Source organism: Sminthopsis crassicaudata, chromosome 3 (assembly GCF_048593235.1).
Source record: "Sminthopsis crassicaudata isolate SCR6 chromosome 3, ASM4859323v1, whole genome shotgun sequence".
In the NCBI taxonomy this organism is placed as follows: Eukaryota; Metazoa; Chordata; class Mammalia; order Dasyuromorphia; family Dasyuridae; genus Sminthopsis; species Sminthopsis crassicaudata.
This window is the reverse complement of record NC_133619.1, coordinates 121,494,930-121,512,277: the sequence shown is the minus strand read 5'-3', so window position 1 is coordinate 121,512,277 and position 17,348 is coordinate 121,494,930. Positions and strand designations below refer to the sequence as shown.

General features: G+C 35.9%; 1 protein-coding gene across 4 annotated transcripts in view; it reads left to right on the top strand.

Annotated features, from left to right (window-relative positions):
• Positions 1–1,320: 1,320 nt before the first annotated feature.
• The window catches only part of MYCBP2 (MYC binding protein 2), a 288,824-nt gene continuing 272,796 nt past the window's right edge, over positions 1,321–17,348 (top strand). For all 4 annotated transcript variants that reach the window (XM_074299302.1, XM_074299303.1, XM_074299301.1 and 1 more), the window contains exon 1: positions 1,321–1,756. In XM_074299302.1, the coding sequence (XP_074155403.1) occupies positions 1,431–1,756 (326 nt within the window). In that variant the 5' untranslated portion in view covers positions 1,321–1,430. The remainder of the gene's footprint in view (positions 1,757–17,348) is intronic.

The following is a 17,348-nucleotide window of genomic DNA, read 5'->3' as shown; positions in this document are numbered from 1 at the left end:
GAAAACAGATTTATCTAGTAGATTTTGCACAGGTGTCAAGCATATAGCTTGACTGAATTGGAGAATCTGAGTAAAGGGGCTAATAAAAAAAATGGGTTCCGGAAGGGGCATGAAGGCAATTTGTAGAAAGCTCTGAAAGTGAGGAAGATGAATATGGACCCTCCCCTCCAAAACTCCACTCTCTCCTCCTCTGTGCGAGGCTGCATTGTGTGTGTGGGGGGGAGGGGTGTATGTGTGGTGTGTGTGGTGTGTGTGTGTGGGGGGGTGCGCGCGTGTCCATTCAGAGAATAAAACGAATAAATTCCAAAGCTGTCTGAAGACAAATCCTGACCCGAGACAGCAAAAAAAGGATGGGACTAGTAGTCAAGAGACCTGAGCTGCAGTTGCTCCTACTTTGTCCCCAGCTCACTCTTTGAGTCGCGCAGGCCCTATTTACTCCTCAGAGCCCCAGTGGTCTCTCCTGTACAAGGGCAGAAATCAATGAGGTTAATTTTTTTTCCATCTTTAACAATATCTGAACCTCAAACAGGCTTTCAGTAAAGAACGGGTCTTTGTGTCTAACTGGAATTAATATCGTTGATATTCTTTCGATGAAGTGAGTTTATCGTTTGCACAGCACAAAGGTGTTCAGTAGCTGGGGAGATGCTGCCTTCTAGTTTGCTTCCTCCCAGTGTTTGGCTCCTCCACCTCTCTCCCCCACACTAACTCTGACAGCTAACCCTTCCGAGGTTCGCCGGCACTTTCTATATTCCTGTCCACTAGCTGCTTCTAAAACCCGGAGAAGTGGATTCCTTTCGTAGTCACCGAGCTCCACGCTCCCCACAGAAGGGAAGGGAGTGGAGACGCGTTCGTGCTACTGAGCATGTGCGAGGGCCTTGCGCATGCTCCTGGATGGAGCTGCTTCCCGATGCGGGCAGTGGCTGTGGCAGTGGCAGTAGTAGCAGCAGCAGCAGCAGCGGCAGTGGTGGCGGCCGCAGCAGTAGCAGCAGCAAGCGGCAGTAGCGGCAGTAGCGGCAGTAGCAGCAAGCGGCAGCCGCAGTTGCTCCCAGCCACGGCCGGGGTGGCAGCGGTTGGGGCAGCAGCAGCAGGCAGAGCAGCGGTGCTCCTCCTCTCACTCCCCGGAGCGGCGGGGTTAGATGAGCGGCTCCGGTAGCGGCGACGGAGGCGCGGGGAGGAGGAGGAGAAGGAGAAGGAGGAGGAGAAGGTCGTCGTCGTCGTCGTCTCCGTCTCCCTCTGGCAGGGAGTGAAGAGGCCGCGGTCAGCGCCCCCGCCGGAGCCGCCGCCGCGGCCGTCGTTGGGCAAGGACTGCGTGTGCGAGTGCGCGCGTGTGCAGGAGCAGCCGGGCCCCGGCGGGCCTCGGCCGCAGAGGCGGGGAGGAGGCGGCGGCGGCGGCAGCGGCTGAGGCGGGGAGGAGGCGGAGAAGGCGGAGGATGATGTGTGCAGCGACCGCCTCCTCTGCCGCCGCCGCCGCCGCCGCCTCCTCGGGTCTCGGCGTGGAGGGAGGCTTCTTCCCGGTGTCGTGCCCGGCGCCGGGGGCGCTGCTGATGTCAGGCCCCGAGGGTTCCGCGGCCGCGGCCGCAGCGGCCGCCGCCGCCGCAGCAACTTTAGGGCTCGGGCTCACCCTTTCCGACTCTCGGAGCCACTACCAGCTGCTGCTGTCTGGCCGAGCCCTGGCCGACCGCTACCGGAGGATCTATACTGCGGCGCTCAGCGACCGTGACCAGGGAGGCAGCGGCGCGGGGCACCCGGGCTGCAGGTACGGGCCCCTCCGTGGCGCCGGGTGTGCGAGGCTGTGGGTGCGTGTGTTGCGTTTGTCTGCATGTGTGTATGCATGACTGTGGATGTGCGTGTGTGCGCGAGCGTGTTTCCCTCCCCCCCACCTGAAAATAGCGTTTTCTAGAAGGGAGCTTTCTCCCTCGCAGTTAAACTTGACTCCTAGAGATACTGCGTGGTGCACCGTTAGACCGTTTCGTCCTGGAGGTGGCAGGCATCTGGGGGCGGGGTGGGGAAGCGGGAGAATGCAGGGGCTACATGTCCTTCCTCAAACATGAGTGGGGGAATGAGAGAGGGGAAGAAGAGAAATCGAATCCTCTATGGAGTCAACGTTGCGGGCTGGGTGCACGTGTCACATAGTCAGGCCTCCTTTAGGGAAGAAAAAAAAAAAAAGTAGTGTTGGTGTTCGCCAAAGCGGGAGGGGGAGATCGGGAACCGACCGGGAGTGTTTATGCGGAGGTAAAGCTCGAAGTCTAGAATTGACAAGTTGGAGGAAGGGGTGGGGGCGGGAGAGGTATTCTGCTGTGGCAGGTTTTGTTCTTGCAAGCGGAGCCTAGTCTTCTCCTTTCTCCACCTCTCTTACTGTCATTTTCATTGCACGAATTTGACCAGCCATCCTTTTTTCCCCTTGTGCCGTTCTGCAGCACAGCAGAGGGCAGCGATTGGAATAATGTGATGTTTTAAGCTAGAGCTGGTAGCAAGATTGGAACATAAAAGATATTGAAAAGAGTAGAAGGGAGCATTTTGAGATTTAGAAACAAAGATGAGGACAGAAAGCGATCTAAATATGTGACCCCTTACAAGATTTTAGAGACGAATGTTGATCTTCCTGAGGTCTTGCATTTTGCTGGATCAGAAGTGTTTTGTTCCAGCTGTCCTTGTGTTTTGACAGCAGCAGCTGCAGCTGCTGCCACCTTTCCCATCTTTCTAATGGGCTCTTCTCTGTGGTATTACTAGGCAGATAAAGTGGAGGGCAACTATCAGGAAAAAAATGAAAACTGGATACAAGTGCCAAAAATGAGACAATTGCAGTAGAAAGTGGCGGGTGGGGATTCTTCCATTAATTGCTACCTTCTAGATTTTCCTGTGCTCCTTTTCCAGATTCTATGTTCTGAAGCTGCCTGGTTGTCTTCAGGGTTGTTACTTTCATTTTATTCTTTTCTTTTTTTTAAACTAAGGTCTTCCTTTGGTGAGGAGTCTGCCATTGTTTCTCTTCTCGTAGCTCTGCCACTTACTTAAAAATCAGTTTGTTTCACTGATTGAGGATTGAAAACTAACTGGGAGTTGACCTTTTCACTTTACAGGGTATCTTGTTTTGAAGTAAAGCCTATACTCAGGTAAAGGCTACAGTAGAAGATTTTTCCCCCTAAATTAATGGCCATAAATAAGTGGCCTGTTTTATATATTTAGTGTATACACATGTCTGCATCAAAATAAAAAGAATGGGGCTAAATGGAAAGGAAAATTTTTTTGTGGTGTCTGTATTTCATTTGACTGATTTTTCTTAAAACTGTCAACCTTTTTGTTGTTTTTTATGTTATTAGAGATCTGGGGAATGTGATTTTGGCACATCATGGCTTTTTGTATGAGTGGGAACCTATGCTGAATGATAATTTAAGGAAAAATCTTAAACCAAAGTTAAATCATGCTATATCACTTCCTAAAATTTGATAAGTTTTTATATGTTGGCTTTTCAAGTACATTATATTCAGGATGGTTAAATCACCAGTTTCTTTTTTAAAATACTGTTATTTTAAACAAACTTTCCAGATAATTTTAGAATATTAGAAATTATTAATTTTATCAGTTACTATGTAAATATTTATCTTATTGACACTTTACTGTTATCTTAAGCATGGCAATGCTATGAAATAGTGATATATTTTAAAATCTTTTATTAATAAAATAGAATCAAATGATTCTAGTAGTTTAGGAAAGCCTGGATTTATATCACTTTTAGTGATTACTTTCATATTTCTAGTCCTAGAGATTAAGGAATTTTAAATTTTTATAAAATATCTACTTTAAATTAAAGCCTTATTTCAGCTACTTTTTATATTCATCAAATGTATACCTATTTGTCATTCTGCCTGATAGAACTAGACTTGCAAGAATGTCAGAGAAAGATCTTTATGGGACATAAACAACAGAAATAAGATACTACTTGATAGAACTAATATAAAGTGTCCAGGGAACCAAGAGTAGATCACACCTGAAGAAGACTCTAGAGTGGGATGGTTCAGTAGTAAAAATAATGGTGGGGAAGATAATTTGATACCAGGTACATCTGACTCTCTTGTATTCTGATATTCAAATACCTGCTTTTAGATGTTCTTGTGGAAGCAAATAAATAAATATGTAGGTGTAAATAATGGTACACAGAGAATATTAGACCTCTTTGTAGTGTGATTTATTTCCAGTCTATTTAAAGAGAAAAGGTTATGTTTTTTTAGGAGAGAAGAACCCAGAACCATTACCACTGCAGGCAGTAAGAAATAGAAGATGCAGCATTGTAGAAAGATACATTGTCATAATGCAGGATAGGGAAAGAAATGGTAAAAACAACAACATGAAATATTTAAAAATCTATAGGCTGCAGATGAAATAAGTTACTTCAGAATAGGCTACATAAAAATATGCTCATCTGCAAAGCATTGATCATTGCTGTTATTTGTACATATAAGTCTGATTTTAACTTTTTGGTTTGTCATACCTGAAGTGCTTTAAAAATGTTCTTGTTTTGAAATCAAGTTCAGTTCAAAGGAATCTAGTTTAGTTGTATTTGTTGCTGGTGACTTGAAAAGATTCAAGTGCTTTGCATATAAATGTGCACCAAATAAATGTTGATGAATGAAAGTCATGAAATTGGATAATGCAGACTTGATTTTGGCACATATGAATACCATTTTGTGTGGAGAAAATACAAAAACATTAGTCAAAATAACTCTTAGTAGTCACTGCCCCTAGTTTTTCTGTTATTCAACAGCAGAACAGTGTTGTTGACTAAATTCTCATATCCCAGTTCAAATACAGTGTATCCCACGTCTTCAAGTACAAGGTGAATGACTATAATAAAAATACTGAGACAGAAAGAAATGGGAACTTTTGTTTGCTATAAGATTGTTAGGTTAGTAATACTTGTGTGGGAGAGGAAAAGGGCTTTATTTATTTGATAAAGATGACAGGATACATACAGTCAACAAATAATGATTATTCTGATTGCTTCTGAAATCCTAAAAACTAGATGGCTTCTTGGAAAATATCTAATTTTACCCTCTCATTTTCAAATTAGGAAACTGAGGTAGTAAATAGTAGAGCCAGAATGTGATCTCATCCTCTTTTGACTCCAAATCTAATGCCCTTTTGATTCTACTATTTTATTTTCTTCCATATGTGAATGTACTTAATAACTTAGATAATCAGACTGCTCTGGGGGCAGAAATATCTATTGTATTTTTTTATGATATTAACTTTCTCAAATTCTTTCAGGAACAAGGTAGGGTGTGTCATCCTGTATTAGTAATCATCTCTGAGTTATAATAGGCTATTTTGCATTTTTTTGTCCTTTTAACTTGATTTTTAAAAAAAGTTTTCAATGCATTGTGAAACTGATTTGACAATTGATACATAACACTTAATAAGCCATCATTTTTCTAATTTCGTCTTCTCCAAGATGGATTTTTAAGAAATGCCTGAGTGCAACTTCAATGTAAATCACATAATTTAAATCTACTTTGTTTATAAATTGATTATTATTTAGTTAAATTTAATCATTGTTATTTGGCCCCATATAACTGAGAGAAAGAATAGCATCGTGAGGAAAAAACACTGGATGTGGAGTCAAAGATTAAAGTTCTGGCTCTACCATTAACTATTTTTGTTAACTTAGACATTCATTTATTTCTCTGAAGAGCATTGAATCATATTTATAGCAGAAAATTTCCTCAAAGGCCAACATTCACTTTTATAAGGTGACAAATTAAGTTTAAAAGTAAGGTTTGAATCAAAGTCTTTTGCCAAACCAAACCAGTGCTCCTTCCCAGTTTCTTTATATGTAAAAAAAGGGGAGGGACAGCTTTATACACAGACTTTGGAGTCAAGAGGACCTGAGTTCAAATATGACCTTAGATACTTAATAACTGTGTGATCTTGGGTCACTTAAATCCAATTGCCTCATCCAAAAAAAAAAAAAGATGAGGAGATGGAAGGGATTAAATGTTCTCCAAAGTCTCTACGCTATTAAGAACATTAGCATAGGTTCTAATATCAAAGAATGGAAATAAATGGCACAGAGTGTTGGCTGTGGAATCTGAGAATCTCAGTTTGAATTTTTCTTTTAACATATAACTGGGTTCTTAGGAAAATTATTTAACCTCCCTCTGTTTACTTAACTATAAAATGAAGTAGTTAGACTAGGCCTCTAAAGTGCCTTTTGGCTCTGGATCTTTATAATAATTTGATTCTATGATTATAGTCATCTGTACATTTATCATGTCTCATTAACTGATAAGTACCATGTGTCTTATCTTAATTTTTTATCACTCCCCAACAACTAGTAAAATGTTTGCTCTTTCATCATAATAATTGACATCCTTCTCAGTCATCTTCGCTTACAAAACTAAAGGAAGTGTTCTGAGAGGCTTATGTAATGTAAATTTTCATAAATATAATGTGGGTATTAAAGTTATCAGTATTATATAATTTTGTTTTCAAGCTCCGACAGCATTATTTATTTACTCTTTGGCTTATGAATTGAGCATTGGAGCATTGAAGATAAAGGAGAGTACTTCAGCTCTGCTTGAAATAAGTAAGGGAGAACATAATGTTTGTTATGTATGTTGTTCAGTCATTTCAGTTGTGTCTAATTCTCTGTCACTCCATTGGAAATTTTCTTGGCAAAAGTACGGGAGTGAATTGCCATTATCTTTACCATCTCCCTTTATAAATGAGAAAATTGAGACATACAGATAAAGGTGACTTTTCAGGGACACACACAATAAGTACCTAAGGTCAGATTTGAACTCAGGAGGATGAATCTTCCTAACTCCAGGCCCACATACTCTTATTCACTACTCTCCCTAGCTACCCTCAGTGTTGTATATAGGGTGAAGCAAGTAAGTCAGTTTTCCTGGAACTTAGAATTTCATCATCTACCTGCTGCTCTTGATTCATTTAAGTGTATAGAGGATGGAATTCTGGATTTGAGCCATTTGGAATCCTGCCTCTTGACACTTATTAGCTTTGTGATCCTAGATGTACAAACCACTTGGTCTCTTTTATTTATTTTTTTTATTATTTTTTTAATTTTATAATTATAAATTTTTTTGACAGTATATATGCATGAGTAATTTTTTTTTATAACATTATCCCTTGTATTCATTTTTCCAAATTTTCCCCTCCCTCCCTCTACTCCCTCTCCTAGATGTCAGGCAATCCTATACATTTTACATGTGTTACAGTATAACCTATAACCTAACAACATATGTGTGTAAATCCAATTTTCTTGTTGCACATTAAGTATTAGATTCCAAAGGTATAAGTAACCTGGGTAGATTGATAGTAGTGCTAACAATTTACATTCACTTCCCAGTGTTCCTTCTCTGGGTGTAGTTGTTTCTGTCCATCATTGATTAACTGGAAGTGAGTTGGATCTTCTTTATGTTGAAGATATCCACTTCCATCAGAATAAGTCTTCATACAGCATTGTTGTTGAACCACTTGGTCTCTTAACTTCAATTACCTGATCTGTGAAATAGGAGCTAAGAATAATTTTAGCATTTACCTCATAGATTTGAGAGGGTTAGATGAGTTAAAATTCTTCTCAAACTTTAAAACACAATATAAATGCCAGACTTTTTTTTTTTTTTTTAAATCATAATGTTAACTAATAGGGACTTTATAGTTCATCTGGACCAGGAATTGTGTGTGTGTGTACGTGCGCGTGTGTGCGCGAGAAAGGGGGCGGGGGGGGGGAGAGAGAGAGAGAGAGAGAGAGAGAGAGAGAGAGAGAGAGAGAGAGAGAGAGAAAGAAAGAGAGAGAAAGAAAGAAGGACCCCTCAGGTAGTATTGGAGAAATCTATGATTCTTTCTCAGAGTAATGTTTTAAATGTGTAAAATAAAAGAGAGAAGGTTACAATCAAAGCCAGTTATATTGATAAACAAATTGGGCACTAATCAATCTAATGGATCTATATCCTATTATCTGTTATCCATGAGCCTTGAGTCAGGAAGACCTGACATTAAATCTGGCCTCAGAAACTTAACTGAAGCTTGCTTCAGTTTCCTCATCTGTAAAATGGGAATAATAATAGTATCTACTTGGAAGAGTTGTTATGAGGATTAATTGCATAGTGCCTGGCACATAATAAGCAATATGCAAGTTAATAACTTGTGATCTAGATAAAATTCCTTCATGGCAGATCAGAAGTGGAAAAGAAATTACTTGCTCAGAGTAGAAGGTGTAGTGATAAAACTACTGGATTTGGTGTTCGAAGACTTGGATTCCAGCCCCAACTCTGTTCCCTTTGTGGAAGTGATTTCATCTGTCAGTAAAATAAGGGTGTTGGACTAAATGATGTTTAGGTTCCTCAGTCCTATTACTGCAAATCTGTCGGTTGTTACCTGATCTTTCAACCTCAGTTTCTTCTCTGTGAAATGAGGGAAACAGTACTATGTGACCTGGACATTGTAAGGATAAAAGTAGGCAGCTACATGATGTAGTAATTAGAGAGTTAGATATGGAATTAGGAAGACCTGAGTTCAGGATCCTTACTTTTGTGACTCTAGGCAAGTCACTTAACCTCCCTCAGCCTTATCTGTAAAATAGAGTGTAATAACAGCTCCCCAGAATTGCCATGAAACATTTATAAAATACAAACTTTTATTCACTATATAAAAGCTTGCTAGTATCAGCATTATTATATAAAGTGATTTGTAAACCATAAAACATTTATTCATTAAGCATTAATTAAGAGTCTACTACTATGTCTAGAATACTATGTTAGTTGTAAGGAGGCATGGAAGATTTAGATAACACTTTTCCTCCTTATGGGGTTTGGTCTAGCAGCACTGTGACTCCATATTAGCTGAAATCAAGTTTTGTTTTGTTTGTTTATTTTTCTCTAATTTCAAGAACCTGTTTAACCAGGTCTACTGTTCCTTGGCTAAAACTTTGAAGACAGCTTGTGAATTTCTCCCCTAATGTTCTATGGTTTCTCCTTCATCAACCAACTATTTATTCCTTTATGATCAGAATTAGGAGAAATAATTACTTCTGAAAGGTGTGATTACCATTAAGACATTTCACAAATGAGGTAGCACATGTCTAGGTAGTAGAAGTTGCCCATTATCACTCTATCTTGCTTCTGTGCCAGTTTTATCATGTGAATCAGGAAGTTCTCCTGTAATTTTTTTCCATCTATCTGAATGGTCTGTGGTAATCTTATGTAGAATTATCACTAATGATTTCTCTCTTTTTGATCATCCATATTATTTTTACTTCAGGTTTACATGTTCTTGATAAAATATTAATTACTCTACTACTGTTCTGTCAAATCTGATTATTTTGAATAAATTGTGAATTCCATTTCTAAGTGTTAATTCTAGTTTTGTCTTTGGGTTAACAAGCCTAGGGTTCCACAGAAGACTTGTTATCCTATAATGTAGCATTTAATTTAATTTAATGCTCAAAGCTGGGAGTTCTTTCTTCCTAAGCCATCTTGATTTCAGTAATTGTGTTTGGGTGAATAGTTGTACTTGAAACATATATGTGGTGCAGATTTGATTAAAAATTATCTAAGAATTAAACTCCTTTATGATAGTGCTAGTCATGTTAGAAATAAAATATTAATAAATAATATGAACCAGCATTTCCAACAGAAATATTTCTATCTATAGATACAACTTTTTTCTACCTAAATGAATTTAACCTTGTTTTTCCTGGAGTCTGCTTGGAAGTCTTTGAATTTTTGTCTGTCTCCTTATTTTCTCAATTTTATTTTTTTTTTTAAATCTCTTGGTATTCATGTCTAGTAGTGGTATTATTAGGTCAAAGGATATGCATGAATTTATAGCTCTTTGAGCACAGATTATAAATTTGATCATTTTTCAATTGGGGTATGGCTTTTATTTTTTTATAAATTTGACTCAGTTCCCACTATATTTCAGAAGTGAGACCTTCAATAAACATTTATTGTCAACTTAGTGTCAGGCATTGTGCTTAGCACTGGGAATATAAAAAGGGGCAAAAGATAGTTCCTATCCTTAAGGAGCTCAGAATCTGGTGGGGAAGACTGACCAACAAACAAATACATAAAACACAAATACATAAAATACCTAAGGTATGTATTTATATATTTATATATATATATATATATGTATATATATATATATGTATATATATATACATATATGTATATATATATATGTATGTATGTGTATGTGTGTATCTCAGCTGTCTCTCTTGGTCTTTGTCTCTGTTCTATCTCTCTCTCTCAAATCAAATTGAAAATAAAACAGGGATACCCAATTAAACTAGTAAATCAAGAATGGTTTTTTATGGGTAAATATAAAACAAAACCACAATAAAATAGAAAAATCATTGGCTAACTTGATTTCTTTAAAGAAAGCAAATCAATATTAAAAAATGAAAAGTTTGAATGAACAACCAATGAAAATTACATTAAAATAATTATTAGGAGTTGTTTTGTGTAAACATATGCCAATAAAACTGAAGATTTATGAAATGAATTAATACTTAAGGTAACATAAATTGCTCAGTAACAGAAGAAAAAATATAACACTTGATTGGCTATATGACAGAAAAAATTTTTTTTCTGAACAATATATAGAATAATATTGAAAAATTGGGTTTTAAAAAAAGAATCCTACCAAAGCCTTCTATTCCACACATTTAAAGAATTTTTTTGTTTTGTTTTGTTTTTTGCTGAGGCAATTGGAGTTAAGTGACTAGTCCAGAGTCATACAACTAGGAAGCATTAAGTGTCTGAGGTCAAATTTGAACTCAGGTCCTCCTGATTTCAGGGATAACACTTTATCCACTGCACCACCTAGCTGCCTCCACACATATGAGTCAAAACAGAAAATACTGATTTCAATAATGAATATTTATTTAAAAATTTTATGCAAAATACCAGGGAGGAGATTTTAGTAACATTTCCCAAAGATCACATACTAGGATCAGGTTAGATTTGTACAAAGAATTCAAGGCTGTTTCAGTAGTAGGAAAATTATATATAATTGACCACATGAATAACAAAAACCTCAAAAGTCATGTGATCAAGTCAATAGATGCAGAAAAAGTTTTTGACATAATATAACATGTTTTCCTATTAAAAAACACTAAAAAGATTAGGAATAAATGGAACATTTAATGTTAAGTACTATCACTTTATGTAGTAAAATGAAGAGCAAGCATTATCTGTAGTGAGAATAAAGTAGAAATCGTTTCAGTAAGATCTGGAGTAAAGCAAGAATGTTCTATTAGTGCCATTGTTATTCAATATTGTATTACAAATGCTAGCAATAGCAATAAGATAAGAAAAAGAAATTGAAGAAATAAGTATAGATAATGAAACAAAACTGCCACTCTATGCAGATGATATGAAGGTATACTTAGAAACCCCAGAGTTACCTAAAAAATTGAGACAATTAACAATTTTAGCAAAGTTGCAGCATATAAAATAAATTTACAAATTATCAGCATTTCTATACATTACCAATTTAGCCTAGTAAAAAGAAATAGAAAATTTTTTTTTCCTTTCAACATTGACCCTTTCAAAATCTTCTGTTCCAAATTTTCCTCTTTCCCCCCACCCCCTTCCCTAGATGCTAGGTAGTCCAATACATGTTAAATATGTTAAAGTATATGTTGAATTCAATATATGTATACATATTTATACACTTATTTTGCTGCACAAGAAAAATTGGATCTAGAACGAAAGAAGAAAAAAAAAACCTGAAAAAAACAACAATGCAAGCAAACAATAACAGAAAGAGTGAAAATGCTATGTTATGGTCCACATTCATTTCCCATAGTTCTTTCTCTGGGTATAGATGATTCTCTTCATTACTGAACAGTTGAAACTGGTTTGAATCATCTCATTGTTGAAGAGAGCCACAACAATCAGAATTGATCTTTGTATAGTCTTGTTGTTGCTATATATAATGATCTGGTCCTGCTCATTTCACTTAACATCAATTCATGTAAGTCTCTCCAGGCCTCTCTAAAATCATCCTGTTGGTTATTTCTTACAGAAGAATAATATTCCATAACATTCATTTACCACAATTTATTCAGCCATTCTCCAATTGGTGGACATCCATTCAATTTCCATTTTCTAGCCACTACTAAAAGGGTTGCCACAAACATTTTTGCACATGTGGGCCCTTTCCCTTCTTTAAGATCTCTTTGGGTTATAAGCCCAGTAGTAACATTGTTGGATCAAAGGATTTGCACAGTTTGATAACTTTTTGAGCATAGTTCCAAATTGCTTTCCAGAATGGTTGGATTCATTCACAATTCCACCAACAATGTATTTATTAGTGTCCCTATTTTCCCACATCCCCTACAAGATTTGTCATTATCTTTTCCTGTCATTTTAGCCAATCTGAGAGGTGTGTAGTGATATCAATTGGAGAATGGCTTGATTTCTTATAAATTTGAGTAAATTCTCTATATATTTTGGAAATGAGGCCTTTATCAGAACTTTTGAATGTAAAAATGTATTCCCAGTTTATTACTTCCCTTCTAATCTTGTCTGCATTAGTTTTGTTTGTACAAAAACTTTTTAACTTAATATAATCAAAATTTTCTATTTTGTGATATATAATGATCTCTAGTTCTTCTTTGGACACATATTCCTTCCTCCTCCACAGGTCTGAGAGGTAAAATATCATATGTTCTTCTAATTTATTTATAATCTCATTCTTTATGCCTAGATCATGAACCCATTTTGACCTTAAGTGTGGGTCAATGCCTAGTTTTTGCCATACTAATTTCCAATTTGCCCAGGAGTTTTTGTCAAACAGTGAATTCTTATCCCAAAAGTTGGGGTCTTTGGGTTTGTCAAACACTAGATTATTAAAGTTATTGACTATTTTATCCTATGAACCTAACCTATTTCATTGATCAACTAGTCTATTTCTTAGCCAGTACCAAATGATTTTGATGACCACCGCTTTATAACATAGTTTTAGATCTGGTACAGCTAGGCCACCTTCATTTGATTTTTTTTTTTTTTTTAATTAGTTCCCTTGAAATTCTTGACCTTTTGTTCTTCCAGATGAATTTTATTGTTATTTTTTTCTAGGTCATTGAAATAGTTTCTTGGGAGTCTGATTGGTATACCACTAAATAAATAGAGTAGTTTAGGTAGTATTGTCATTTTTATTATATTCGCTCAACCTATCCAAGAGCACTTGATATTTTTCCAATTGTTTAGATCTGACTTTATTTGTGTGGAAAGTGTTTTGTTGTTTTGCTCATATAGTTCCTGACTTTCCCTTGGCAAATAGATTTCCAAATATTTTATCCTATCAACAGTTATATTAAAGGGAATTTCTCTTTGTATCTCTTGCTGTTGCATTTTGTTAGAGAGGTATGAAAATGCTGATGATTTATGTGGATTTATTTTTTATCTTGCAACTTTGCTAAAGTTGTGGATTATTTCTAATAGCTTTTTAAGTTGATTCTCTGGGGTTCTCTAAGTATACTTTCAATTCATCTGCAAAGAATGATAATTTAGTTTCCTCGTTACGTACTCCAATTTCTTTCTCTTTTTTATCTCTTATTGCCAAAGCTAGCAAGAAATAGAGAAATTATACTTAAAATGATTATAGGCACTATAAAATACTTGAGCATCTACCTATCAACACAATTAGAAAATACTTTCCACAGAAATATATAGATTTAACTAACTAGAGAAATATTAATTCTTCATAGATAGGCTAAGCTAATATAATACCAATCCCACTGCTCATATTAATTTATTAGCCAACCAAATTACCAAACACTTATTTTATGGAGCTAAAAAATAATGATATTCATTTGGAGTAACAAAACATCATAAATACTGAAGGAAAGCGGAAAAAAGTGAAGGAAGGCTGCTTCAGCTTTCAAAGTATACAACAAAGAAGCAATCATCAGAACAATAGGAAATAATGATGTTGATAAGTGGAATAGATTAGATACACAATATACAGAAATAAATCATTATGGTGTCCTAGTCTTTGATAAACCCCAAAATCCTAGTTAATGAGGCAAGTATTCACTATCTGACAAAAGCTTCTGGGTTAATTGGAAAACAATCTGAAGAACACTAGACTTAGATCAGCATCTCATATATATCAAGATCATCTAAAATGGGTACATGATATAGACATAAAGATTTAGATTGTTCTCAAAATTATTGAAATTATTTGATTTGATGAAAGAGTTGAAAGATCTACCAAATGGACATTAATGTACCTATTTTTCCATATCTTCTCCAGCATTTGTTGTTTTCATTTTTTGTCACGTAGTCAATCAATATGATGGGTATCTCAGAGCTGTTTTAATGTGCATTTCTCTAATTATTAGTGATTTGGAGATACTTTTCATATGGTGATTGGTAGCTTTGATTTCTTCTGAAATCTACCTGTTCATATTCTCTTACTAATTATTAATTAGGGTTTTTATTTTTAAAAACTTGGCCCAATTTTTTTTTCTTTTCCTGAGGCTGGGGTTAAGTGACTTGCCCAGGGTCACACAGCTAAGAAGTGTTAAGTGTCTAAGACCAGATTTGAACTCAGGTCCTCCTGAATTCAAGGCTGGTGCTGGCCCAATTCTTTATATATGAAATAAAATGAGATTTTTATCAGAGAAACGTGATATAAAATTCCCTCCTCCCCACATTTCCTGTTTTCCTTCTATTTTTGGCTATATAGGTTTTATTTTTGGAAAACTCATTATTTAATATAATCAAAATTCTCCATTTTACTTTCTATGTCCTCTATAATTTATTTAGTTATGAACTCTTCCCTTATTCATAAATATGACAAGTAATGTTTTCCATGTTTCAAAGAAAGAGAAAAGTAAAATTACACTATATCTAATTTACTGTTCTCCCTTCCTCTTTCAATTAGTTTGCTATAATTATGTATATATTATTTATCTGGTTCTACATACTTCATTTTATATCAGTTTATATATTACTGTGCTTTTCTGTATTCGTTGTTTCTTAATGATAATTCCACAACATTCCTGTGCTGCATTTTGTTTAGTTCATTATGCAATGAGTGTCTATTTCCCCTTTCCCCTTTCCCCCAGTAATTTGCTACTATAAAAAGTGCTATTATAAATATTGGAGTATATGCCTAGCAGTGGGATTTCTAGGTCAAATTATATGGGCATTTATTTTAGTTAAATTCTTAGCATAATTCCAAATTGCTTTCCAAAATATTTGATCACAGCTCCTCCAAAATTATATTAGTTTGCCTGTCTTTCCACAAATGGTAGGTAGGGATTCCTATTCCTTGGCCTTATTTTGCCAGTTTGCTAGTGTGAGGTGAAATCCCAATATTTTGATTTGCATTTATTTATTATTCATTTGGAGTAGTCTTTCATGTGATTGTTAGATTACAGGGGATTTTTTTCTTCTTTTTTTTCCTTTTAAATTTTTTATTTATTTATTTTTATTAGTAAAGCTTTTTATTTTTATTTTTTTATTTTTTATTAATTTTATAATTATAATTTTTGACATTACATATGCATGGGTAATTTTTTTTACAGCATTACCCCTTGTACTCACTTCTTTTCCGAATTTGCCCCTCCCTCTCTCTACCTCCTCCCCTAGATGACAGGCAATCCCATATATGTTACATGTGTTACAGTGTATCTTAGACACAATATATATGTGTAAAACCGAGTTTCTTGTTGCACGGTAAGAATTGGATTCAGAAGATAAAAGTAACCTGGGTAGAAAGACAATAGTGCAAACAATTTACATTTAACTCCCAGTGTTAGCTTTTTATTTTTAAAATATATGCACAGATAATTTTTCAACATTGATCCTTGTATAGCCTTGTGTTCCAAATTTTCCCCTCCTTCTCTCCACCCCCTCCCCTAGAGGGCAAGTAAACCAATGTATGTTAAACAAGAACAGTTATTATATACATATTTTACATTTATCATGCTGCACAAGAAAAATCAGATCAAAAAGGGAAAAAAGGATGAGAGAGAAAAATAGCAAACAAGCAACTACAAAAAATATAAAAATACTACATAGGGATCCACATTCAGTCCACACAGTCCTCTTGATGTCAGCGGCTCTCTCCCCCACAAGTCTTTTGGAATTGGCCTGATTCATCTCATTGTTGAAAAGAGCGAAATCTGTTACAGTTGATCATCATATTATCTTGTTGCTGTATAAAATGATTTCTTTATTATGCTCATTTCTCTCAGCATCAGTTCATGTGAGTCTCTCCAGGCCTTTCTGAAATAATCCTGCTGATCGTTTCTTACAGAACAATAATATTCCATAACATTCATATGCTGTAATTTATTCAACCATTCCCCAATTAATGGGCATCCATTCACTTTCCAGTTTCTTCCCACTACAAAAAGAGCTGCTACAAGCATTTTTACACATGTGGGTACTTTTTCTTTTTTTATGATTTCTTTGGGATACAGGCCTACTAGAGATATTTCTGGATGGATATGTACAGTTTGATCTGCTCATCATTTCTCATAGAACAATAATATTCTATTACATTTATATACCATAACTTATTTAGCCATCCCCCAACTGATGGGCATCCACTTAATTTCTAATTCTTTGCCACCACAAATAGGGCTACCACAAACACTTTCCCTCTTTTGTGATCTTTTTTTGAGATAGAGAATCAGTAGTGGCATTACTGAATCTAAAGAATATAGTTTTATAGCCCTTTGGGCATAATTCCAAATTGCTCTCCAGAATGATTGGATCATTTCACTACTCCACCAACAGTGCATTAGTGTCCCAGTTTTTCCACATCCCTTCCTACATTTATTATTATCTTCTGTCATTTTAATCAATCTGACAAATGTCTTAATTTACATTTCTTTAATCAATGATTTAGAGTTTTTTTCTTATGACTAGAAATAGTTTTAATTTCTTGAACTGAAAATTGTTCACACCCTTTGGCCATTTATCAATTGGGGAAAACTGGAAAAAAAATTTTTACATCCCATGTTTCTGATAAAGGCTTTATTTCTAAAATATATATAGAATTAACTCAAATTTATAAAAATATAAGTTATTCCCCAACTGATAAATGTCAAAACGGTGGCCCATCAGTATTTCTTAGGAAAATTGAACCATAATTTTCTTCCTCTGTTTTGGCCCTTCCTGATTTTGGTATCAATACCATATCTGTCATAAAAGGAATTTCATAGGATTCCTTCTTCCCTCAATTTTCCCAAATAGCTTATATAGTTTGGGAATTAATTTTTCTTTAAATCTTTGGTAGAATTTATCTGTAAGTTCATCTGGCCTTGAAAATTTTTTCTTAAGGAGTTCATTGATGATTTGTTT